This window comes from Dermacentor albipictus, chromosome 8 (genome assembly GCF_038994185.2).
Source record: "Dermacentor albipictus isolate Rhodes 1998 colony chromosome 8, USDA_Dalb.pri_finalv2, whole genome shotgun sequence".
NCBI lineage: Eukaryota > Metazoa > Arthropoda > Arachnida > Ixodida > Ixodidae > Dermacentor > Dermacentor albipictus.
Genome location: NC_091828.1, coordinates 15,804,961 through 15,832,477, shown reverse-complemented (window position 1 = coordinate 15,832,477; position 27,517 = coordinate 15,804,961). Strand labels below are relative to the sequence as shown.

Below are 27,517 nucleotides of genomic sequence, written 5' to 3'. Positions count from 1 at the left end.
TGTCATTAACTCGTGTTTGTTCCCTCACCCAATCTGCTCTTTTCTTATCCCTTAACATTACACCCATCATTCATCTTTCCATAGCTTGTTGCGTCGTCCTCAATTAAAGTAGAACCTTTTTCGTAAGCCTCCAGGTTTCTGCCTTGTAGGTCAGTACTGGTAAGACAGAGTTATTAAACACTTTTCTCTTGAGGGATAATGGCAACCTGCTGTTCATGATCTGAGAATGCCTGCCAAACGCACCCCAGACCATTCTTATTCTTCTGATTATTTCTGTCTCATGATCCGGATTCACCGTCACTACCTGACTTAAGTAGATGTATTCCCTTACCACTTCCAGTGCCTCGCTACCTATTGTAAATTGCTGTTCCCTTTAGAGAGTGTTAAAAATTACTTTAGTTTTCTGCAGATTAATTTTTAGACCCACTCTTCTGCTGCTTTGCCTCTCCAGGTCAGTGAGCACACATTGCACTTGGTCCCCTGAGTTACTAAGCAAGGCAATATCATTAGCGAATCGCAAGTTACTAAGGTATTCTCCATTAACTTTAATCCCCATTTCTTCCCAATCCAGGTCTCTGAATACCTCCTGTAAACACGCTGTGAATAGCATCGGAGAGATCGTATCTCCCTGCCTGACGACTTTCTTTATAGGTATTTTGTTGCTTTCTTTATGGAGGACTACGGTGGCTGTGGAGCCGCTATAGATATCTTTCAGTATTTTTACATACAGCTCGTCTACACTCTGATTCCGTAATGCCTCCATGACTGCTGAGGTTTCGACAGAATCAAACGCTTTCTCGTAATCAATGAAAGCTATATATAAGGGTTGGTTATATTCCGCACATTTCTCTATCACCTGATTGATAGTGTGAATATGGTCTATTGTTGAGTAGCCTTTACGGAATCCTGCCTGGTCTTTTGCTTGACAGAAGTCTAAGGTGTTCCTGATTCTATTTGATTCTTAAGTATTTATACTCCGGTAGATAACGCAATCATGTGCGAAAAGGCAGATGGTGGATGAGATGTTGAGTGGGAGGTCGTTAATAAAAATTATGGAGAGAAGCGGACCCAACACAGACCTCTGTGGTACTCCGGAGGTGACGCAAGTAGAACTTGAAGGAAGTCCGCCTATTATGGTGAACTGAGAGCAAGCTGTGAGAAAGTTGTGAATCCAGTCTAAAACAAGTGGGTGAAGGTGAAGACCTGAAAGTTTGGACATAAGACGTTGATGTGGGACGCGTTGGAATGCTTTGGAAAAATCAAGATAGATGACCTCGGTTTGGAACAAAGAATCAGGATTTAAGTGAAGGCCCATGGTAAACTCAAATAACTGTGATTCACATGAATAGCCAAGCTGATTTTTGAAGGAGTTGGAATTCAGGTGGGATGCAATATGTGAGTATATAATATGCTCAAGAAATTTACATGGCATGTAGGTTATTGAAATAGGACGATAATTCTTAGTCCTGGAGACTATGTATCGGTCACGGACACACGCTGCAATGGTGAAGTACTCTCGCAGGCTCAGCGTCCGCGGTCCTACTTTGTTGAGACCCCCAGAGGCATCCTTCAGTGTAATCGTCAAGACCTGGTACTTCATTCATCGGAAGCGACCCCAACTCAACTCGCAGCTTCTTCGCCTGTCCCTCCCGAGATCATGCAGCCTGCAGCACCTCAAGAAGAACCAACACAGCCAGAAGTAACGCCACAGAAAATAGTGACACCGACTCGCAGCGGTCATATAGTGAGACTATCGCGACGGTTGGACTTGCAGGGCCCTGTCCCATAAGAGGTGAAAAGGAGGGACGTAGAGGTTGCCACCTGTGTATATAAGGGGCTTTGGGGAGTGGGAATAAACATTGTTTTGGTTTCTGCCTGGCTGGTAGTCTGTCTCGTCCCTAGGCTACGGCAAGCGATGAACTACAATCGCCGTCCTGCAACTAATTTATAATTTTTTTATTTCAATTAGTCAGTAGAAGTTATTTCCCCTGTGTTGTCCATCTTTGTTTGTTGTATTATGATATGATTAATCAAAATCGGGCCTTTTGGTTAATTCCCTTTGTTCTCGTTCAGTGCGTGCGTGCATGCGCGCACGCGTGCGTGAGCGCGCATGTGCATATGCATGCGAGTAGATATATATGTGTGTGTATGTTTTGAGCGTGTGTGAGTGCATGTGCTATACTCGCCGTGCTATGAGGACGCCCTAGACTCCAAGTAACTGAATTAGTCTCAAAGTCTCAAAGTTATAAAGCCAGCAGAGTGATGATGCCACCCCCCACCTGCAGTCCCTCGTTGTCAACCTGCAGACGTGTTATCATCGCCCGAAGCTCCCGGTTGGAGGCCTCGTACTGCTTCAGCTGGGTCTCGAGCTCTGCCTCCAAGTCTCGGCTGCTGGCCTGGAACTCTTCCAATTCCTGCTGGGCCTCTCGCCACCTGCACACACACAGGTCGGTCAAGGGCCACCTCACATGAGGAATGCTGCCAACAAAGCTAAATGCCCTATAAGCCACAGGGCATGCAAAAAGGAAATAAAAACGAAGCCCTTTACTAGCTCCCTGATACATCATCAATTTTGATAGCAGCTGCCCAGGCCTTGTCAAGTGGATGAGGATAGCAATAGGGGTTTGTTGGTACGGCATATCTTATTTTGTTATAATGCAAGCTTGACACGGACAACAGAAGGCACATCTGACACACACAGCGCCACTTTCAACAACAGATTTATTTCTCATGCTCCTCGCTATATATACACCCTCGACCCGTCATACAGCACGTGTAAGATTTTTGGAAGAAATATATATATATTGTTACGATGAGTTGCGAAGAAATGGCTTTATTTACAGGAGATGGACGATGGTCGTAGCGTGATCGCAGCGCAGCCCGGCCTCTCAAACTCCTCGTTCTCTTCGTCTTCTCTTTCTTCTCTTCTTGTCCATGCCTTTCGTATCTCTTACATTTCCCCGCAAGCAGACGAAACCCGTGGGGCGAGTCAGGATGAACAAGCAGGGTAGAAAGGCTTCAGGCGAGCAATATGGGTCAGCTGAATTCTGCGTGATCGCCGACCATTGCACAGTAGGCGAGCTATGACGTAAGTGAGTTCGCTCAGGCGGTCCACAACTACAAATGGGCCTGAATATTGTGACAAGAACTTTTGGCACAATCCACGCTTGCGTTGCGGTGTCCAAAGGAGGACTAAGTCACCTTTTTGCAGCAATACTTGCACGTGACGGTCGTCGTATCGCTCTTTCGAACGACTTTGCGAGGCCAGAGTACGAAGACGAGCTATTCGACACGCTTCTTCGGCGAGACACAAAGTCTTCGATACAGAATCATCACTGTGCAGTACAAGGAATAACAAATTGTCCAGAGGGCTTCGCGGTAACCTTGCATACAGGAGATGAAATGGGCTATAGTTTGTAGTTTCGTGCTTTGCCGTGTTTGCATAAGTGATGAAGGGCAGCACGTCGTCCCAGTTCTTATGATTGGAGGAGACGTACATGGCAAGCATGTTAGTCAGCGTTCTGTTTGTCCTTTACACGAGGCCATTGGTCTGTAGATGATACGGCGTGGAATGACGGAACTGTGAAGTGCACAAACGAAGTAACTCTTCAATGGCATCAGCCGTGAACTGGCGACCACGGTCGCTGATGATGACACGTGGTGGGCCATGACGAAGGACCACGGAACGGAGCAGGAAGACCGCCACGCAAGCAGCAGTGGAAGACGGTATGGCTGCAGTTTCTGCATGCCGTGTAAGATGGTCTATGCAGAATATTATCCAGCAGTTTTTGTTGTTAGATAACGGGAATGGACCCAAAAGGTCAATGCCTACTTGCTCGAACGGCGTACTGGGTGGTGTCAATGGCCGAAGGGGACCTGGGGCTGCGGTGGCTGGTCGCTTGTGACGTTGGGACGTTTCACAACTAGCGACATAGCGCTTGGTTCTTTCGTACATCTTGGGCCAGTAAAAGCGCTCCTGCATGCGGTGCAGCGTTCGTACGAAGCCGAAATGGCCGGATGTCACATCGTCATGCATGGCGCGTAGAACGTCGGAGCGGAGACTCTCGGGGACAACAAGCAGAAAAGGCGCTACATCCCCGGAGTAATTAGTTTTGTACAGCAATATATCACGTACAGTAAAGCGACCGCTCCCTTTACAAGTATGAGCGGCGACAAAAAGCGGATCAAGGGTAACATCATCCTGTTGTTCTCGCTGAAAGTCTGCCGCGTCAGGGAATGTAGGAGTAACAGCAGCGAGACAGTCAAAATTCTCAGCATCGCAGTCGGTAGTCGCAAGAGGAATCCGAGAGAGACAGTCTGCGTCAGCGTGACGACGGCCACTCTTGTACCATACCACAAAGTCGTATTCCTGGAGGCGCAGCACCCGAGGTGCGAGGCGACCAGAGGGATCACGCAAACCGACCAGCCAGCATAAAGAATGATGGTCGGTGATAATCTTGAATGGTCTACCGTAAAGATAACATCGAAACTTTTGTACGGCGAAAACGGCTGCCAGACATTCCTGTTCCGTAACCGTATAATTGAGTTCGGATTCGCTCAGACAACGGCTGGCATATGCGACAACATGTTCTACACCACTGTGACATTGTACAAGCACCGCTCCTATCCCGATTCCACTAGCATCAGTGTAAACTTCAGTCGGGCAAGATGGATCGAAGTGACGCAAGAGGGGTGCTGACGTTAGTATAAACTTCAGTTGAGAGAATGATGCGTCACACTCTGGCGTCCAATTGAAGGATGCATTTTGTCGCAAAATACTTGTCAACGGGTAAACGATGTCAGCAAACCGGGGAACAAAACGACGAAAATACGAACATAGGCCAATGAATGAGCGGAGTTCGCGTGCTGACTGCAGTGGTTTGAAGGAGCTCACCGCTTCAATCTTACGAGGATCGGGTCTGACGCCATCCTTGTCGACTAAGTGTCCCAGGACCAGTGTTTGACGTTCGCCGAACCGACACTTTCTTGAGTTTAGAACCAGTCCAGCTTCCTCAATGCAGTCGAGAACGTGGTTGAGGCGTTCGTTATGTTCTTCAAACGTGCGGCCAAAGATTACAACGTCATCGAGGTAACACATACATATCTCCCACTTAAGACCACGTAGTACTGTGTCCATGAATCTTTCAAAGGTGGCAGGAGCATTGCAAAGGCCAAAAGGCATAACATTAAATTCGAATAGGCCATCTGGAGTCACGAAAGCGGTCTTTTCCTTGTCGGCAGGGTCCATAGGTATTTGCCAATACCCCGATCGCAAATCAAATGTTGAGAAGTAAGACGCAGCGTGTAAGCAATCAATGACGTCATCTATTCGCGGTAGTGGATAGACATCCTTCTTCGTCACTGCGTTTAGATGTCTGTAATCCACGCAGAATCTCCAGGAGCCATCTTTTTTTCAGACCAGGATTACTCGGGCAGCCCATGGACTAGATGACTCTTGAACGACACCTTTGTTCATCATCTCCTTGACTTGCTCGGCAATAACTTTGCGTTCGGATGATGACACTCGGTAGGGCTTAAGGTGGATGGGGTGTGCTGAGCCGGTATCTATTCTGTGACGAGCGCAGGACAACGGTAAATGAAGAAGTGCATCTCCATGCGTCAAGTTGAATGCAGCCTCATGCCTGGCAAGGACTTGTACCAGTGCTTGCCGTTCCGATGTACCGAGAGCCTTGCTGATCATGCCAAGCATTAGCTCTTCAGAATGGCGATTATCACGAGGAGAGCAAGCTGTAGAGACGTCCGTAGTTAGTGCCGCTATTGAGCTACATGCGGCTTCATCGAAAAGAGCGATTTTCATATCGCGAGGAAGGACAACCGGCGTGGCGGAACAGTTCAGCGCCCACAATGTGGCGGCTCCTTTCGTCATGCGCACGACAGAGCAGGGCACAAGTATATCTTTTTTAGCACAGTTTATGCGGAGAAGTCTAACTACAAGGTCAACACAATCAGCGTCAATGGTAGTTGCCGAAACACGAACGGGCGTCAGGCACCACGATGGTGCAATCACTTCATCAAGAACACTGAGTGTGTCTGCGTCCCTATCTCCACCACCCGAGCTTTGTTCAGAATGTGCTGATATTAATAACTTGTTCAATAATATTTCGCCACAACCACAGTCCACGGAAGCGCCGCACTGTTCAAGAAAATCAATACCAAGAATAACATCGTGCGAACAATGAGAAAGAACAAGGAATTCCGACACAAACACTTTCCCAGCCAACAAAACACTCACAGCACAAACACCAAGGGGATGAAGCCACTCGCCGCCTACTCCCCGAAAGGTAGTACCGTCGTTCCAAGAAAACATAACTTTGTGGCCTAGACGGTTTTTGAAAGCGAAGCTCATCACAGACACAGTCGCCCCAGTATCAACTAACGCCATGGTCGGTATTCCGTCAATCCAGAAATTCACTTTGTTTTTGTACATCACAACAGGCAGAGGTATTTCTTGCAAAGACCGTCCGGTGACCACACCTCCATTGGCCGTGGATGCTAGTTTCCCGGCAGCGGTGAGGAAGAACGGTGCAGAGGGGACGGAGAGCGACGGGGACGGCTATTTGGTGGCGTCAAACTCCGGTCAAATGCTGGCAAATCGCTGCGTCTGGTCTCGTGCGAGAAGTGATCCCTTGGAAGCAAATCGGTCGTTCGCAGGTCATATGAAGTACGGGTTCTGGGTGGCGAGAACATCGATGGTGTCCTACGCAATTGACGGGCTTGGCGACAATACCGAGCTATATGGCCTGTGGAACCGCAGTTGTAGCACACAGGAGGGTCGCGGTCACAGCGTCTTCCTCGAAACGAATGGTTGACTGCTGCGGGCGGCGAGAAAGTTCGTGGTCATGTGGATAACGTGTCTCTGCTGTTTGCTGAAATCCGTTATATCTTTCATAAGTCGCGTCATGGTAGTAGGGTCGGTGCTGTTCTTGTCGCGGCCTGACAGAAGTCGCAGGGCCTTGGGGGTAAAAATGCGGCTTCTCTCGTTGTGGCCGAGCGTCATAAGTAGGGCCTCTGTCGTAGAGACGTGGCTGCTGTCAGGGCGCAAGTTCATAATCCTCAGTGCCCCTTGCCGCAGGATACGGGGAGAAGGCTGCCCCGTTTGGCTCGAAATCTAGTGATAGGCGGAAGCTATGAGTGCCTGGATGTGTCACTTGCGCGTGCAGGCTGAGTTCTTCCCGAACTATTTGTCGGATTGTTGATGCAAGATCAAGGGGCTGGTTGCTGTCGACGCTTGCAACTGTCGTTACATTGGCTAGCCTGCCAAACTTCGGCGTTATGCGCCTCGTCTTTAGTTGCTCGAAAGTGCGACAGTGCCGAATGATGTCAGCGACGGAAGCCAGGCTGTCTTTTGCAATGAGGAAATTGTAAACATCCTCGGCAATTCCTTTTAGGATGTGCCCGACTTTGTCCTCCTCGGACATTCCGCAGTACACCATACTACACAGTTTTATTACTGCCTCAATGTAGGTCGTGCAGGTTTCGCCTGGTACTTGCGCACATTGCAGTAGCGTCTGTTCTGCCCTTTTCTTTTTCGTCGCGGAGTCACCAAATTGCTCTTTGATTTCCGAAACAAATCTTCCCCATGTTGTGAATGTTTCCTCGTGGTTGTCGAACCACAACAACGCAGTATCCGTTAGAAAGAACACGACGTTCGAAAGCTGAGAAGCGCTGTTCCACTTGTTAGCGGCACTCACCCGGTTATAATGGATGAGCCATTCCTCAAAGTCTTCGTCCGATCTTCCGGCGAAGGGACGCGCACCTCTCAGTTGTAGAACGGAACTGGTCAGCGCAGCAGTTGGAACGGGCCGTTCTTCGTCTGCGTCGTGAGACATATTCAACTCCGGTGGATTCAGTGGGAGTCCAGCAAGGCGACGGCTCCGTCGAAGAACTTGTGATTAAGCCTCCATCTTCAGGTGTCGATTACCCAGCACCTTCCACCACAACTGTTACGATGAGTTGCGAAGAAATGGTTTTATTTACAGGGGATGGACGATGGTCGTAGCGTGATCGCAGCGCAGCCCGGCCTCTCTAACTCCTCGTTCTCTTCGTCTTCTCTTTCTTCTCTTCTTGTGCGTGCCTTTCGTATCTGTTACAATATATATACATATATATATATTGTCGCGAAGCACTTAGAGCAGTAAGCGCTCGTGACTAGGACGTTGGAGCAGCGAGAGGTAGTGTAGCCGACCGAGCACCGAAACAAGGTTGTTCTTTCTTGTCGTCGTTGTCTCTCTCCTAGCCACAGCCCCACTGCTCCCTATTTTACAGTACAGTTATCTCCCCCGCGGAAAAGGAAGCCGTCCCGGTGACCTACGGGTAGGACAGCACAGGCGGATCATAGTAGGGCTTGAGACGCTGGGTATGCACAATTTCGCGTCCACGACGGCGATGATCCAAAGGTAGCTCGAGGGGTTCCACAATATAGTTGACTGGAGACGTTTGTTTGATCACGCGGTATGGGCCTTGGTACTTCGACGCGAGTTTTGGTGACAGTCCAGTGGTAGAGGCTGGAACCCAAAGCCACACTAGCGAGCCAGGAGCATAGGATACAAGAGCATTGGAACTTTCTCGATGGTGCTTCTGGCGTTGCTGGTCTTCTGACGTAAATATACGGGAAAGCTTGCGACACTCTTCTGCGTGTGCAGCAGCTTCGGATAGGGTAGTTGTTTCCGTGGAGTCAGGGCGGTACGGAAGGATAGTATCCATTGTGGAAAAAGGTTCCCGTCCGTACAGGAGAAAGAAGGGCGAAAATCCCGTGGTAGTCTGCGTGGCGGTGTTGTAAGCGTAGGTCAGAAAAGGTAGAACATGGTCCCATTTGGTTTGGTCGGATGCAACGTACATGGCCAGCATGTCACCAAGAGTGCGATTAAAGCGCTCGGTCATGCCATTAGTCTGCGGATGGTACGCAGTAGTGGTGCAATGAATGATGCGGCATTCTTTGAGAAGAGCCTTGATGACGTCGGAGAAGAAGACGCGGCCTCTGTCACTGAGTAATTCCCTGAGAGCTCCATGGCGAAGGATGATGTGGCGCAGGAGAAACCAGGCGACGTCACGTGCAGAAGCGCTGGACAAAGGGGAAGTTTCCGCATAGCGCGTAAGATGGTCAATGGCCACGATTACCCAGCGATTGCCATCTGATGTGGTTGGCAGAGGTCCATAAATGTGGATGCCTACTCAATCAAAAGCACGTGCTGGGCAAGGTAAAGGCTGCAATGGGGCGGTTGAACGATGAGGGGGATCTTTACGGCGTTGGCAAACCAAACAGGAGCGGACATAACGATGGATGAATCGATACATCCCCCGCCAGTAGTAACGAAGGCGTAGACGCGCGTATGTCTCCAGTACCCCTGCATGCGCGCACTGGGGAACGTCGTGGAACGCTGCGCAAATATCCAAACGCAGGTGTCGCGGGATGACAAGCAACCATTTGCGGCCGTCCGGGAGGTAGTTGCGAATGAGCTCGCAACAAGAGCTCGTCGCGAATGGAGAAGTGATGTGCTTGGCGACATAATGCGCGATTGTTAGTGGGTGTCGATGGGCTGGACAAAAAACGCAGCATGGACACAATCCATGGGTCTTTCTTCTGCTCCAGAAGAATGTCCGTGGCAGCAAGGGAAGACTCGGACAATGAGGCGTTCGGTAAGCTAGCCTCGTCTGTTAGTGGCGAACGAGACAAGGCATCCGCATCCGAATGTTTTCGGGCAGAACGATACAGTATGCGAATGTCATACTCCTGCAGTCGAAGGGCCCATCGAGCAAGACGACCGGACGGTTCCTTTAAGGATGACAGCCAGCACAGTGAGTGGTGATCAGTTATGACGTCAAACGAGCGGCCATAAAGATATGGACGGAATTTGGTTATGGCCCAAATTATAGCCAGGCATTCCTTTTCTGTGACAGAATAGTTCGACTCAGGTTTAGTGAGTGCACGACTGGCGAAGGCAACAACATACTCATCGAAGCCAGCCTTTCTCTGAGCGAGAACGGCCCCAAGGCCAACGCCACTGGCATCAGTGTGTATTTCAGTTGGAGCACTGGGGTCGAAATGGCGCAGGATTGGTGGTGATGTCAAGAGATGACACAGCTTTGTGAAGGTGGCATCGCAATCTGGGGACCAGGTTGAAAGGTTGTGGCCACCATGAAGAAGCTGCGTTAAAGGTGCTATAATAGTGGCAAAATTGCGGATGAAACGGCGAAAGTATGACGCTAATCCAATGAAGCTGCACAGTTCTTTCAAAGTCGTTGGTCGGGGAAACTGGGCAACAGCTTGCAGTTTCGCCAGATCAGGAAGTACACCTTCTTTCGACACGACATGGCCGAGGATGACCTGCTGCTGGGCAGCGAAGTGACACTTCTTCAAGTTAAGCTGGAGGCCAGCATCAGCGATGCACTTGAGGACGCATTCAAGTCGAAGTAAGTGGGAAAGAAAGTCCGGTGAAAAGATAACGATGTCGTCCAGATAACACAGGCATATCTGCCATTTGAGGCCGCGCAAGATGTTGTCCATCATTCTTTCAGATGTGGCAGGCGCATTACACAGGCCAAATGGCATCACGGTGAATTCAAATAAACCGTCAGGTGTGATGAAGGTCGTTTTCGGACGGTCTGACTCAGCCACTGGCACTTGCCAGTACCCGGATCGTAAGTCTAAGGATGAGTAGAATTCAGTGCCTTGGAGGCAGTCTAGCGCGTCGTCAATACGGGGTAGCGGATAAACGTCCTTGCGTGTGATCCTATTAAGTCGCCGGTAGTCCACGCAAAAGCGAATTGTGCCATCTTTCTTTTTTACCAGCACTACAGGAGAAGCCCAGGGACTGTGCGAAGGTTGTATGACGCCGCGTTGGAGCATGTCTGCAACTTGCTCAGCGATCACGCTACACTCCGTGGTAGATACACGATACGGCCCGTGGCGTAAAGGCGCATGGTTGCCGGTGTCGATGTGATGGACAACAGTGGAAGTACAGCCTAAGCGAGATTGTTGTAGGTCGAATGACGTGCGAAAGTGGTCTAGAAGATGGACGATCTGGGCGTGCTGTGCTGGAGTGAGGTTGGGATCAATACTCTGGTAAAATGTTGGGTCACACGGCGGCGTGGGAGGAGAAACATGAAGGGCCAGAGCGTCAACCGGAGGAGAAGCCAGGTCGTCAGGCACATTGTAAAGGAAGCTTGGTTCAATTTCGTCGGCATAATCAAGACACTCTTTGTGGAGCAGCCTAGCGGGGCAAGGAAACAGGTTCGATACATAAAGTGCACTCGAACCTTGTCGAATGGCAAGAAGGGCAAAAGGAAGCAAGAAAGGATGGCGGCGAGCAACATGCTTAGACGGCGTGAAAAGAACTGTGGAGTCGGAAAACCCAACGCAGGAAACGGGTACAAGTGCGGCAGAGTATGGAGGAATCTCGGTGTCGGCGGTGACGAACACACGACTGGAAGTGTCATCAGTACCTTCAAAAACATTGGTGCCGAATGGCGACAACGCGAGTTCAGCACGGGCACAATCTATAACGGCATGATGAGAGGACAGAAAGCCCCATCCTAAAATCATGGCATGGGAGCAGCGAGGCAGAACAACGAACTCAATATGGTACAAAGCGCCGCTTATAACACGCACGGTACACTTCCCTAAGGGTTCAATCGGCGCAGTGCTTGCTGTACGTAATGAAATGGCTGAATAAGATGTCGCAACTTTTCTAAGGGTAAGACAAAGCTGGTCTGAAATCACTGATATTGCTGCTCCCGTGTCTACAAGCGCATGAACGGCAATGTCTTCTGCATAAACTTCAAGGACATTCGCAGGAAATAAATGAGGTCTTGAGGAGTTCGCTGAGATCGCAGTTCTTGCCTCCGGAACTGCGGTCCTTAGTTTTCCTCTCGGATAGCTTCAGGACGACGGATAAGCGGCGACAGAGAACGCTGATGGGAAGACGGAGACCGACGGGTATTGAAGGGTCGGGAAAGAGGAGACGAGGCTTCGAAGGGCTGAGTGGCAGTAGCAGAACGGGACGGAGAGTCGAAACCGTTACTTTGTGCCCTCGGAGAATCCGAAGGATACCATCCACGCCGGCGGCAAAGCCGTGCTACATGCCCAGGTAGGCCACACGAATAACAGATAGGCCGATTGTCATGGGTGCGCCATGGATTGAGAACAGCGGGCGTAGACTGTTGGAAATATTGGCGAGGTGGGCGCACGGGCTGCTGTGGCGGCCAGTAGCGGCTTGGGGGGGGCAGGAGAATATGTTGCAGCTGCTTGCGGAGGTGAGGGAAAGACGCTGGTAAGTGTGGACTGATTACCTGCAGAAGGAGGCCTTGGATTAGCGACAACGGCAGCGTACGTAAGTGGCACAGGCGTAGGAGGCGGTTGATGAGCAAGTGGTACTGCGTTAGCGACTTGTTCTTGTATCAGGTGACGGAGATCTGGAGACAAGCGCGGCTCTGAGGCTGGAGCGACTGGCAGAAGAGAGAGTTGGCGCGCCACTTCTTCTCGTACAAATTGCCTGATTCTGTCGAAAATTTCTGAACTGCAAGGAGTAGAAGTGACACCATCACTCAGAGCTGAAAGCGCGACGTCCGGAGCGAGAGCTCGGCGCGTAGAAAGCCGCTGTTTGCGCAGCTCCTCATAGCTCTGGCAAAGTGTTATGATGTCGTTGACCGTCTGAGGATTCCTTGCCAAAAGCATTTGGAAGGCATCGTCTTCTATGCCTTTCAAGACGTTCTTGACCTTGTCATCTTCGGTCATATCTGGGTCTATACGCCGGCAGATGTCAACTACATCTTCAATGTAGCTGGTAAAAGTTTCGCCCTTTTGTTGGGCACGACAGCGAAGCTGTAGTTCAGCCCGAAGTTTGCGCACAGCAGGGCCACCGAATACTTCTTGAAGTGCCGTTCGGAATGCTGACCAGGTGGAAAAGTCAGCCTCATGGTTGCAAAACCAAAGATGGGCGACCCCAGAAAGGTAGAATGGGACGTAGCCAAGCTTGTCAGCTTCAGACCATTTGTTGTGGGCACTCACTCGGTTGTATGATGACAGCCAGTCCTCTACGTCATGATCGTCAGTTCCATTGAATATGGGAGGATCCCGTTGGCGTGGCGCACCAGGACAGACGACTGGAGGCGGTACCATGGGTGGCGCGGTAGGGCTAGTCTCCTCAGGCATGGGAGATGTGACAGGGATCGTCCGGCTTCGGAGTTCCAGGTTGGCACTAAGTCCAGCACCTTCCACCAAATGTCGCGAAGCACTTTGAGCAGTAAGCGATCGCGACTAGGACATTGGAGCAGCGAGAGGTAGTGTAGCCGACCGAGCACCGAAACAAGGTTGTTCTTGCTCGTCGTCGTTGTCTCTCTCCTAGCCACAGCCCCACTGCTCCCTATTTTACAGTACAATATATATATATATATATAAAAACTGGGAACCAAACGTACGCAGTTTCTTGACTCACATATTCACAGACATGTACATGTTCAACGAGAACAAAGATAATTCAGCTCTTTTGAAGATAATGAAATGGAAGGTTTACTGAAGCATGCATCGCCGAATGTTGATATGTGTCTGGCTTCTTTTATGAAGCGCGTCATTTCACACCTGCTTCTACTCATGACGACTTTCTTTAAATCTTGGCTTGCACTTGCATCTGTGGCAATGGATGGCAAGAAAGCCGTCAGCAGCCAAGTTGTTAACTTTGTTACTGTGTTCTCGTAGCCTGTCATTTATGCATCTGCCTGTTTGACCGATGTAGGATCGTCCGCACCCAAGGGGAATACGGTATACCACACTGGCGATGCAATCAATGAATTTGTTTTTATGTTCTTTTGCGCATGCGCTATGTGGGATTCTTTCTGGCCTTGTGTTTTTACAAAGGCTGACCAATTTATTAGGTGCCGAAAATACAACGTTGATGCCGCTCCTTCCAGCAATCTTCTTTCTTCTATAGGAGAACCCGTGTATGTAGGGGATTACGGCAACCTTTCTTTTGTTCATGCCAGTGCTCGAAATGTGCACCTGCTCCGAACTGCTTTCTGCGCCTTCTTAAGCAGTCCTTCTGCGACTGACACAAGCATGTGGCTCGGGTAACCAGCGCAGCTTAAACGCGAGGCTTGCCGTTCGAAGCTATCGGGCATTAGGTGTTGGCACGATTTTTTCAGTGCTTCGCTGAAACACATCTTTGCGATTCCCCTCTTCACAAGCTTTGTATGCGCGGAATGAAATAGTAAAAGCGGCTTACTTGCCCTAGGTTCGTAACACCAGCAGGTTTCGTTATCGGCGAGCACAAACTTGCTGCCGAGGAATCTAATCCTCCCATCACATGGCATTTGAAAAGTCACTTCTAGTGAATTTAGACAGTCACGAATAGCTGTAAAAACAGGAGCACATTCATTAGTAAAACAAGCAGATGAACAAGCAATAAGAACTAAAAAGTCGTCAACATATCTAAAAACTTTTACAACCTCAGATTCGTGAATGCGCTGTGACAGGTCTCTGTCAAGTTTGGCTAAAAACAGATTACTTAGCACTGGTGCTAGGCACGAACCTATACACACTCCTTGTTTCTGCAGCTACATGGTACCTTTGTTAACGATAAACGTAGATGACAAATAAAACCTAAGTAATTCTAAAAAATTGTCAATGGATGTACCTGCTTTTGTGCTAATCCTAACGGCACCATATGTATCTATGCAACTGTCAATACAGGTTAATAATTCTGATTGTGGCAGAGAATAATAAAGGTCTTTAACATCGGCAGAGAAGGCCTTTAAACGTTGATTTTCATGAGCTCTTACAAAGTTTGCGCTGCAACCCCCGAAGAAAAAGCCTAACTTTTATCTATTGTGCGTCAGGTCTCTAGATGTGCTCCAGAGGACGAGGACACGAGGATCAACTCCGAAGGTGTCGACGCCTTAAAAAGCTGTAAGCCTCCACGTAGCACAACAATTGTGTAAAAAGATGAATCTGCAAGGTGGGATGAACAGCATCAAAAAAAGCAAGAATGATTGTCTGGAAGTATTTTTCAGTGCTAAGACTCACAAAGAAGGTGTACCGTTCAGGGTGATAGTTTCTGAGAGGGACATGTGGCAGAAATCTGTCGACATGTACCTTAAAAAAAAACTAAACTTGCTAGACATCAGTGACCCTTCCCAGACAAAAACTTCTGAGGAGGTTTTAAATTTTTGCAATGCCCTCTCTTAACCAACTTTGAGCGAGCCGAATTATATGCTAAAATTTCCTTTTTTGTGCGCTGGTAGATTCATTAGTAGGGGGCGGCCATTTGGCTAAGCATTGTAAGCAGTCCGGGTGAGTGCACACGCACAAACGGCCATGTTGGACAATGTGCTAAATACCCAAATTGAGCAAACCCATAGAGATGAGCAAAAATGCTTCCAGAATTATAGAACACATGGCGCAGCTACCTCAAAGTTTGCCAAATGTGTGCGTTACTGCACACATCTGACTGGACAGAGTGGAGAACATACTGCTATGTCATTGGCACTGAAAGGATGGATGGTAATGGTAATGAAATTTAACAAGCAAAGTCCCCGAGACACTTGAGAAAGCAACTTAATAAAGATATATAAACACCCCAATCCTCCTATTCATTCTTCTTCCAGGGCTTAAGTAATACAAAACTTGGCACTTTTGCTTTCTTTTTTTGTTGCCAGGCTCTATTTTACTTGTGTATTTAGGTTTATGCAGCAAACAGTTAGTTGGTGTTCTTTGCCAAATGGCTTATAGAATATGTTTAATTATGCAACATCTTGAACTACTTTCACTTTCTGGTAAAGGCATTTTCTGTTGTGCTTTGTCGAGGTATTTATGTTGATTTTGCTAGAGTGCATCAAAATTTATATTCCTCATTGAGTTTTCTTATTTTGTAACAATGCTATTGTGCTGCCCCTGCTGCTGCCCGACTACTGAGGACCAAGTCCGGTGCACACCTTCAGTCCCTGGTTCTCTCTCGGTTTCTTTTGCAGCGTATTTGTGTTCCAACAATTACTTGTAAAGAAAAGGGGAAGTGAAATGAACAAACTGAACTGAAAAGAAAATTAGTTTTCTAAGAATACTCTATCAGTCTAGAATGCTTGCCTCTTATGCCTTTAATTTGAGTGTGTGAGCACAGAAGGGATGCACCATGCAATTTTCTACCTTCTGTAATTCTAGATACACTTAAACGAGTAACTTAATGTCTGCATAATTTTAACAAATTTGCATTTGTGCACGCAAGCAGTATATGGTCATGGGTTCTGGACTGCACTTCTGCCTCGACTTCACCACCCAAGAGAACAAAGCTAGGCTCAAGTGTGTATTCCTAAATGAAGATGTGGCTCCAGCAAAAGAGAAGACGGCCATGAACCACAACAACAGGCGCACTCACTTGGCCTCGTACTGGACAGCTTGCTCTCGATAGAAGGCTGCCTCATCCTGCAGGCTCTTGAATGCTGGCTCTGTGTCCCCTTCCATTGCCATGGTGGTGGTGGCAGCAGGACAGCCCAGCAGCCGACGATGAGAGTCAGAGCCCTGCCCTAGTCTCCATGGCTTCTCCTACAAGGCGCACAGACCCTAGCTAAGTTATATCAAATTAAATTCTGTGGCTTTACGCGCCAAAACCACTGCATGGTTAGGAGTTGGTTCATCATTATTAAAAATCATAGCGCGGAAAAACAGACAGAAGAAAAGAGAGCACTCATCTGCCATCTTTTCTGTACCTCTGTTTTCTGCACTACGATTTGTCATTATGGTTAAGAGGCACAACCATAGTGAGTGACTTGAGATTAACCTCTATGTGCAACCAAGTGTGTAAGCACACGAGTGTTCCTGCATTCCACTGGAGTAGTGCAGTGGCCACCATGGCCGGGATTGAACCCGTGACCTCAAGCTCAGCAGCAGTGCAACTTCCCAGAAAATCAACGCATCACATTGGGCGCACATCATCATCGTCATCATCATATGTACTTTCTCGTCCGAGCGAGGGGAGACGGACTATAGGCACGAAGGCCTGACAGAGGTCCCATACCCCACGGTTACAACAGTGGATAAAATCAGTACAAATGAATACACATATAACGTACATACATGTACATACAAACAAATGCCATCGAAGCTGTACAAAACTGGGCTACCAGGTTTATTCACTCTTCATACTCATACAACGTTAGCATATCATCTCTAAAATTGCAATCAGGTTTGCGTGATCTTCCTGCTCGCCGTCGCATTGCCAGTCTTGTATCACAAGTCCTTTCATTCACCCCTAAGACAAGAACCATACATTTGCGCACCCCCACCATGCAGATCCCATCGGTCACCCTCCTCAAGTTTTGCGTACACAAGTCCGTACTACTACCTTCGTGAACTCATTTTTTTCACATACGGCAACTGACTGGAACGGCCTTCCTCACCATATCGCTGCCATACCCTGTCCAGCCAAATTTTCGACTTCTGTAAACGCTTGCATATTGTAAACCCCACCTCTTATGTAACACCCCAAGAGGGGTCATTAAAGAAAATAAAGTGAAGTGATACATTCCGCACAAGAGAGCATAATTTCAGTAACAAAAATGGTTACAATATTTGTTCGTTACAACCAGTAAGCCGCATAAACATTAGCACAAATGCTACTCCTTGTTAGGTCATACATGCCTACACACACATGCAATAAAATGAAAATGTTAATTAGTGAAAGCAAATGTCATCGGCGAGCAATAATGCACTAAGCTATCTTTTGTAGGAGCTTTCTGAAGCACTAAAGTTTAACAGTTCTCCTACCTTGTTTGCTATTTCTGTCGACTGATACATGAATGTTTGTTTACCACAATTGGTTCTTGTTTTCAGTAAGTGTCTGGTATTCCGGTGGAGTGAATAACGAGGTATTTCATCGTTGTCTATTTTGGTGAATAATTTTTGTTTGTGTATGGTAATCAGAAGTTTCTTATAATATATTCTGTCTGCTTGAAGAAGGGAGTAGCGTTGAAACAATGGAGCTGTTTCAAGGTCTACAAAACGGCCATGGTAACTGCAGTATATACGAAGGATTCATTTCTGTAGAAGAATTAACTTGTTGTAGTTTGTTATTGAAGTTGTACCCCAAACCAGGACCCCAGTTTAGAGTAAAGGAGAGTATTGTATAGCTGTTGCTTCAGCCAAAGCGGAATCAGCTGGGTTATCCTGTTAATGATACCGACAGATTTAGAAAGGACACTGCATAGCATCCTTATATGCGAACTCCAAGATAAATGTTCGTCAAACCAAACGCCTAAGAATTTTTGTTCTTGGACATGGTTAATTGCTGTACTATTGTAATTAATGTTTATGTCATTAGGTATGTTCTTGTTACGAGGCCTGAATAAAATGTATGTTGTTTTTGCAATATTTAATTCAAGACTATTTGCACACAACCAAACTGATAAGCGATTTAGATACGCATTAACACTGACAGAAAGTTCAGAAGTGTCATTGGGCGTAAGAAACATGATCGTATCACCGGCATACATTGCCAAGTCAGGTGAGTGGGGTATTCGTACAATGGCGGGCCAAGTTTTGAGCCCTGAAGTACACCTTGTTTTATGGGCAAAATGTCAGAGGTAATAGAATTTATCTGAACAAATTGGCTTCAATTCGTTAGGCAACTCCTTATTAAATCATTAGAGACACCACATATTCCGTAGATTTCTAGTTAACGGAATAATATTTTATGATCGATCGAGTCGAAAGCCTTCCGCTAATCTAGAAAAAGGCGAAGTGTAACCTTCTGTTTTTCAATGTTCTGAATTATTTTATCCCCGATATCTAGAAGGGCTTGCTCTGCTGACTTATTATTTTGGAAACCATATTGGTTCTTTGAGATTACATTGTGTTCAGTCAAGAAAGACCACAGCATGTCAACCACGATGCTTTCGAAAAGCTTTGAAAATATATTTAAGACCAAAATTGGTCTGTAATTTGAAACTTGATCTTTCGCACCACGTTCATTGGATTGGTGTTATGCGAGTGGTTTTTAGCGCATCTGGAAAAATTCCTGAAGATATTGACAAATTAACAATATAAGCTAGAACATTGGGCGCACCTCACAAACGGCTTCACATGCTTCTCAACACAGCATCACACTTTTCTGCGCTTCAGGGATGCATGTGCAGGGTCAAGCAAGTTTACAAGCACGTAGCCTTACTCTGTTTAAGGCCTTCTGGCCCATTTCTTTAGCTGTCTGTTTAGAGTGCAGCTCTTAGGCGCCCGTTCCTGCCTTGAGCATCGGTGGCTCGGGTAACCAGTGCCGCTTAAATGTGAGGCTTGCTGTCCGAAGCTATCATGCATTAGCTGCTGGCATGACTTCTTCAGTGCTTCGCTGAAACACAGCTCAGCGGTTCCCCTTTTCACAAGCTTCGTATGCACAGAATGACATGGTAAAAGTGGCTTACTTGCCCTAGGCTCGTAACACCAGCAAGTTTTGTTATCGGTGGGTACAAATTTGATGTCAAGAATCCTCCTGTCACATGGCATTTCAAAGACTACTTCTAGTGGGTTAAGACTGCCACGAATAGCGGTAAAAAGGGGAGCACATTGATTAGTAAACAAGTGAATGTACAGTCAATAATAACCAAGAAGCCATCAACATATCTAAAAATTTTTACAACCTTAGATTCATGAAGGTGATCTGACAGGTCTCAGTCCAGTTTGGCTAAAAACATATTACTTAGCACTAGTGCTAGACAAGAACCTATACACACTGCCTGTTTCGACAACTACAGTCGCCGACCGTTTATTTGGACCTCACGGGGACAGCGGAAACGTCCGAATAAACAGGTGTCCGAAAAAGCAGATTGAGAAACAAGAAATGAAATCCTTTATTTCCACGCACTTATTCGGGCTCGGCATTAGGCTTGAAGAAATCGTGAATGCACCGTTGCACGCTGTTCCGTTTATGCGCAATCAGATAAGCCTGAATGTCTGAGAGGGTCGTACGGCGGCTGAAAGCACAGTCACTGCTTGTGCACGGCTGTGGTCATACCGCATGCAATGGCAGCGTAGCACATGGTGCGTCATCTTCCCACTCAGAGTCATCGTCCGGTGGTGCAGCAGAAACCTGACGAATGATCTTGCCGTCGTCAGGTTCTGCACATGTCAGTACAGCAGTGTCAGCACCTGTGAAACTGTCAAATGAGACGGTGTCCGGAATTGCAATGCAACCACTGCGCAGGTCTCGGCAGAACATTTTCCGTGTCAATGGGCTCCCTGCAATGGTCAGGCGGCGCGGCGATCGGCTCAGCCGTCAGCGCCACCGTGTCAGTTGCGCGAAACACCGAGGCGGCCGCTGCTACGGAGGCATGCTTTTGCGGCACTCGTTTGAAAGCTTTCGGACATTCTAAATTGCGGTTTTAAGGCAATCGAAAACGTCGAGGCCCATTTTGGATCACCAACGCTTGAGAAAGGACGTGAAAACTTATACTACAACCACGTATACCGTGCCAAAGAAGTAAACAGCACGGACATCCCACTGAGGTGCTTAAATTAAATTGTGGTGTTTTAGGTGCCAAAACCACGATCTGATTAGGAGGCACGCCGTGGTGGGAGACTCCGGAATAATTTGGACCGCCTGGGGTTCTTTAACGTGGACCAAAATCTAATTACACGGGTGTTTTAGTATTTCGACCCCATCGAAATTCCGCCGCGGTGGCCGGGATTTATTCCCGCGACCTTGCGCTCAGCAGCCCAACACCGTAGCCACTAAGCAACCACCGCAGGTAGCGAAGTATTTTTCACAACAAAGTAAGTATGCTTACGACGTCGATTTCGAAGTGCGTTAACAAATCATTATTTTATGCCACTTAAGTGAGCAAATACGGCCGTGGACGTCTTTGAACTGTCATTTGTCGCTTCCTTACTTGGAGCGTGCCTTGCCCCTCACATTGTAGAGGTTTTGGCGAATTGGCAGGTAAGTGCTTTTTTCTCCGTTGACGAAGTGCCTCGAGCATATTCTGGTATTGTCGTTCGGGCTCGAATGTCAGAAGGTATTACCGCTGAAGAATCATAGAGAGCAATCAGCTGAGACTAAACAACGTGAAGATTGAACCAATATACTCTCGTGTGCGCGAGGGAAATGCTCATTTTCGAATACTCGTCGTGTTCTGCAGTGTACTCCAACCTTATAGTTCTGTTGTTCTAAGCGCGAGAAAACATCGGCACGAATGAGCTCGGTACCAGCATTCGCGTCTTGATCTTGGCGCAGGAGGAAGCAAGCGCATGCAAAGCTCCAGCACGGAGCGCCTACGAAGCTAGATTTCACACCTAACAACCACTGCGACTTTGTTTTGGAGCAAGAAGAGCTAAACAACTATCAAAACTGATTTACAACAGCAGGAATCAGTTCACGCATTTTCATGCAGTTGACGCTTTATTGTGTCTTTTTACAGATGCCGCTCCTGGCTCTTTTTCATTTCTTTTTCTTGTTTTTTCACTTACGTCTTAGTTCGTTTAGCAGAAATTCGCAAGACCGACACGAACCGCGACGATCCACTTCAGCCGCCGGGTTGCTTCCCCCGGTTTCGAAGGGAAGCGGCACAATTTGATGCCGACATCCCCTTCGCGGTTGTGACAGTTGTTACCGCAGCAGTATCTGCGCTTGTTCTTTTTGTTCACACTTTTCACAAAGGAGCTGCCAAGAGGCCGCGGGCAATCTATTGGAAAATTGGAAAAGCAGGCTGGCAGGCGCGCCTGAGCGCACCGCGGCCACTGGTGAAATGACGGTGACGGCCTACCCGCGGATGCTCACCGCCGCTGCCAGGTGGCGCGACATGTATTGGCAAACTGCATTGCAGGGTGCCCATAGGGAGCACATCAGAAGGCGACAAATCTTAGGCCTCCCGGCACCCGCTTGCCGGCATTCCCCAGCACAGTCTGCGCGGGCACTGTCGGCGCCATTAGACACTTGACACGATGTTTCCATTGCCACATTGGATCACCAGAACCTCGACATAGCACACAAAGCAAACGCCACCATGCCGACACCTGTCGCACAAACAAAAAACGTGGCCCACTCGCAACGTCGTGCGCGAAGAAACCATAGAGTTAGGAAGAAACAATTCAGCTGCTGGATTGTCTTGACGTGGCTTACTAAGCTGAAACCGGAACTGCTGTAGAGCCACTCTATCGAACCAGGCAGAAATGATGATGATGAGCGGGAATTTGCAGTAGCGCCACTTCAGGGGGCGGCAAGAAGGCTCTGTTCAAAACAAAAATGTTGTTCAGCAAATCGAACCATGCACCGGGCAGAGTCGGTGCAGAGTCGGTGCACAGTGCTCTCGATCGAGTTGGCTCAAGGAGTGTCCGAAAAATCAGACGAGAGGTTGCAAGGTGTCCGAACTTTCGGCAGTTATACATTATGGTCTATGGGGAGAATGGCGGTGCCGCGAAGCTGGCTGAATAATCGAGCACGTCCGAATTTTCGGAGTCTGGAAAATCAGTCGGCGACTGTACAGGGTACCACTGTTTTGAATATGACAGGATATGAGAACACAAGAACAAAGTAAACAATGTGGCTGCCGAGAGTTTTCTTGCCATCCATTGCCAGAGGCGCAACTGCAAACCAAGATTTAAGGAAACAGTCTTAATGAGAAGAAACAGGTGTGAGATGATGCGCTTAATAATAGAAGCTAGACAAATATTAAAATGTGGTGATACATGCATTAGTAAGCCTTCCATTTTATGATCCACAAAAGAGCTCGATTATCTTTGTTCGCATTGAATGTGAACATGTCAATCAATCTGTGTGACAAAAAGGTGCTTGTGCATGGTCCCCTGTATTTGTTCAAGTTTACCAGGCTTCTACACTTGCTGTATGATGTTCCGAGGGTATATGTAGTGACGAGAATTGGAAATAAATCTGTTGAAAGTTAGCGCTGTGTGTGTCAGATGTGCCTATTCTGTGGTCCTTGTCGTTCAGCTTGTGCTACAACAAAATAAGACTCCTATTCCTCATTGAAACAGACCATCAGCCACTAACAACACTTCTGGGTGACATGCAGGTGGATTTGCTACCACCCAGGATACAACGCCCGCGATTCAAGTTGATGCACTATCAGTTCAAGGTATTGTACGTTCCGGGCAAGCTGCTAGCTACTGCTGACACATTATCAAAAGGCTCCGCTTCCCCCTTTGGACAGCGCAATTGATGCAATTGCTTCTCTTGAAAGCTACACGCTAGTGGTCATAGAAACCGTTGGCAAGTGCACGCACAGGGACACTCCCGGCTCAACAGGCTTCACCCTGCTCAGCTTGATAGGTCAGCGCCTGCACACCCGTTTTCCAAAACTCCGAAACAGCCTGACCATGGGACCTTCAAAGAGCGTGACAAAGCTGCTAGGCGCAGGAAGACCACAGACTACAACTTTCACCATGATGCTCAACCACTACTGGGTCTACAAGCTGGTCAGAGCATCTGGGCAACAGATGCCAGGTGTGCTGCTAGGGTGCCTTTAGTCATGGTCAGAATCTGTGATGCTATGTGGTGGAAAAGCTGAATGGTGTGGTTCAGCAGAACCGTCATCTGCTTGTTCCCTTTGCTGGTCATAGCGGGTCACCAGGTTCGAGGGCGCGATCACCAGTGCCAGAGGCAGCAGAGACAACTAACAGTGCCGGAGACCTCTCGGGTGCTTAGCCTGATGGTGTGGTTTCTCCAGAGGCTCTCGTGGAAAGTGCGCCTTCCTTACCAGGCGCAGACTGTCTGAGAACAGTGCACACCGGGACTCCAAGTCGCTGTTCTCGGTAAGCTTGATTGGGTCGATGCATTATTACATCAAAAAGACCAGACCTGCATTTAGCCTGTGATTAGTCCACCTTTGTGACAAGGAGGAATGTAGTGTAGAGACTGATGCTCTACAACTGATGCTGCTGATCATTTGTCCATTCGGTTATTCTGTTGGCTGGTATAAAATACACAGCAATAAAGCAAGCAGACGTTCCCGTCTGTGAGTAGGTGACACGCGATGCTGCTTCCTTCACTACAGGGAGTAATAAGAATTCAATAACATAAATGGTTATCCATTCGGTAAACCCACAAACAACAAAAGTTCACATATAGCAGTACAATTACTACACATAATGCATCATACAACTTAATATATATATGGCTGGATTTATTGTAAAATAAATAATCTAAGTGATGATTTAATAGATGCAGATGATGACTTCAAAGAGTTCAGTAAATTATTCAATTGTTTTATTGCTGTGTATGCTGAAACCATTTGTCCATAATTAGTGTGAGCTCTAATTGAGCCAAAACTGTTTAGAGCAAATCTCGTATGATTACTGTTTTTAAGCACATTAACATCAATAAAGCTATATTGTAGCTGATTTGTTACTAACCTATAGAAAAGAAGAAGCAGGTTGAAAAAAACAATCGCTCAGCTGACAAAACCTTGTTATCAAGGCGCAAGTAGCCTATATTCGCCAAGTTAGATGTCCTAGTGATGATGTGGATGGCTGCATTTTGAATGTGCTGATTAGGTAAAACGTGACTTTAGTAGGTGCTTCCCCAAGCAACAATCCCATAGTTGATGTGCCTATGAACCAAGGCAAAATACAATGTAAAAAGGAAGTGTTGAGAAAAAAATGACCAGGCTTTCCAGAGCGCTCCAATGCCAAATGCAAAGCCTTACATTTCAAGTGATGAATATGGTTGTGAAACTTCAGGTTACAATCTATTTGTACACCAAGGAATTCTACACATTCAGTTATAGTGATATGAAGTGATCCAAGAATTATAGAAGTAGTGTTAGGTGTACGTTTCCTGTGCAATCTGAAAACCGTAAACTTAGCCTTAAATGGGTTGAGGACTAATTGATTACTAGAACAAAAGCGAACAATCTGTCTTGAAACCATATCTAGTTTCAGAGCTAAGGAAACAATACAAGTATCAGATGTTGAACAGCGGTGTCATCCGCATATAAATGACAGTATTTATTAGTTGTTTAGGCAGGTCATTAACATTGATTATAAAGAGTAGCAGGCTTGAATTAGAGCACCGAGGCACACCTTAGTTGAATGTTTTTGTGCCAGAAGAACAGACTCCACAGCTATTTCTTGCCTGTTCAGTAAATACGACTTTACAAATTTTAATGGAGGACCAGAAAGACCAAAAGCTTCAAGACTGTTGCAGAGTTAGAAGTATGAAAAGCCTTACTAAAATAAAAACAGAATCGACAAGATATCCAGAATCAATAAATCATCACCACCATCATCAGCAGCAGCAGCAGCCTGTTTTATGTCCATTGCAGGACGAAAGCCTTTCCCTGCAATAACAAGTTCTCATAGTTAAACAAAACATGTTTTTGCGTAATAATAAAGCTAAAACAGCTTTTTACGTGCTGTTTTAGTAGAAAATGAATGATTGTGAAAGACGGAACGGCGCCTGCCAGGCGCATCTTCAAGGTGTCCTGGCTCTCCGAGAATGCTGCCAATCCGAAGTCACAATACACGGCATTCCCACGTATACCACAGCGCAGCAGCACCAGATTTCCCTCTAGGTAATATAGTGAGAATATGTTCCCTGGTGGTAAACTGTGCTTCAATCTCAAAGTCGTACAAAGTTTATGTAATGTGCTGTGGATTATATAAGATGCTGCAGAAATGAAATTTGATTTTACGCGATAATTTTTTAGTAAAACTTCATTTACTGTATCGCAAACCAACGCCACTAGTCTAAAGATCTAAGTCAATCCGAAGCCTGTACTTCCCATAATTCCCATTCCCACGTAGGTTGAGGTAACGCTCAGGAGAGCCCCCGCAGACACTAGTGCCACATTACCCTCTAGGGTAACTTGGAAACTATGGTTTACGCTAATACCCCACTCACACAGGGTATTTTCTACCGCGGTCAAGCCCGATCCAGACCGAATTTTCGGATCGCGATTGAAAGTGCTGCGTGTGACACCAGTATAAACATGGGGCGCCAGGGGTCGGTAAAGGTTCGTTGCACTATGCAGGGTAAATGATATCTTCCCTGCAGGCTAGAACGAATTCGTTTACGCTTACCGAGACTTAGCGTTAACCGGCACCTTTTTTCTTTCTTTTCTTTTGATCGCTCTGGAGATTGATGCCTACATAGACTTTCACGCGGCCACCGGCACGATTCTCGGCAGGCCGATGAGAGGTATTTGTTATGATAGAAGAGCTGAGAGGTCGGCCTGAATCAATGTTCTGACCTGCTACGGTCAGAACTACGTACGGCAGGCAGATGACTTATGTAGCTTTTAGCACCGATAGCGTGCGCCGATTCGCGATGCGTCTCTCTCGCCGTTCATCCCCGACACGGCTAATCATGCCGTCAGCGTGGAGCGGCGACCAGCCTCGAGCATATGTCAAGGCAGTCAACAGTACGCGCAAGCTAGGCTGGTGCGTGTTGTTTGAAACAAACTGAAGCAACGGGATGCTAACTGCGCACCAATTTAACGGTCAACCTAGAACAATATTCGGTTCTGCATATAGTCGGACAACAAACTCCCTCAAACACCAGTGTTTGTCCACTGCAAATGAAATTAATTCTGACTCCTGTCGTCGTCCACTCGGATGACGACAGGAGTGAGCAGGCGAAAGTTGTCGGCTAGCTACGAAACAGGTGACGCCAGGCACCGCAGTGCACTTGCGAAAAAATAAGCTGCCTGTGCGAGGAGCGACGACGAACAGCAAGCAAAACAGGAAACGCCAGCCGACTGTGACGAAAGGGTGCTCGGCCAGCAGGCTCATTCAAAGTTGGTGTAAGGCACGGCGATTCGAAGGTGTGTTATCCGCAACAAAGTATGAATCCAGTAGTGCCGAACAGGGGCGTGGCGGACTGCGCGAGGCGACTAATACAGAAAATGCAGGCGGACGTATTTCCTACCTGCGTCAAGCAGAGGCTCCTCTCGCGAGATCACCGACAGGCGCTTCGCTCCTTCTAGGAGCAGTCGGGCATCCGACGATGGCACGACAAAGTACCTCGGCCGCACAAAGGCCGGATCACAATCCCAAATAGCTTGAAACCTCACAGCCCTCGAAAAAGTAACCGACGGCGGCAGACAGACATTTTTGGAGCGTGCGTACTTTTCACCAGATCCAGGTATGAACGACCACCGTTTTTCTTACTTCTGCGTAATTATTTAAAGATGGCGCTAGTAAAAAGACCGAAGATGCATGCGATTGACGTGTGCACGTTTGCGGCACTCCTGACCTTTAAAAAATTCCTGTCCACAACTACTCGTCTAATTAAAAACAAACATCGCTCACATGGTAGCATATTGTAGTCTAAGTTGTTTGAGATGTATTTAAACATCGGTAATTGCCTGCATTTTGTAGAATGAAGCAGAAACTGCTTTTGCAAACGGAAGTTAAGCTGCTGATTTGACATGTTGCGTCATCTGGCGGGTGGCTAGGGAAAAAATTCTCGCATCGGAGCACGCGTAGAGTTTCACCATTTCACATCAGAGGAAGGCAACTGAGGAGAGGCCCTACCCACAGAACACCTACCTACCCCCTCCGCGCATCTAC

General features: G+C 47.4%; 1 protein-coding gene across 7 annotated transcripts in view; it reads right to left on the bottom strand.

The window, feature by feature from the left end:
- The window catches only part of nudE (Nuclear distribution protein nudE), a 284,398-nt gene extending 257,283 nt beyond the window's left edge, over nucleotides 1-27,115 (bottom strand). For 3 of the 7 annotated variants that reach the window (XR_011507835.1, XR_011507836.1, XM_070523074.1), the window contains exons 1-3: nucleotides 26,874-27,114; nucleotides 16,383-16,549; nucleotides 2,280-2,433 (exon numbers count right to left, since the gene is read on the bottom strand). Coding sequence is in view for 5 of the 7 variants with exons in the window: in XM_070523074.1 (XP_070379175.1) it covers nucleotides 2,280-2,433; nucleotides 16,383-16,474 (246 nt within the window). In the remaining 2 variants the exon portion in view is untranslated. Of the gene's footprint in view, nucleotides 1-2,279; nucleotides 2,434-16,382; nucleotides 16,550-26,873 lie in introns of all 7 variants that reach the window. The other 4 variants (XM_070523077.1, XM_070523078.1, XM_070523076.1 and 1 more) reach the window with 2 other exon arrangements.
- Between the last annotated feature and the right edge of the window lie 402 nt (nucleotides 27,116-27,517).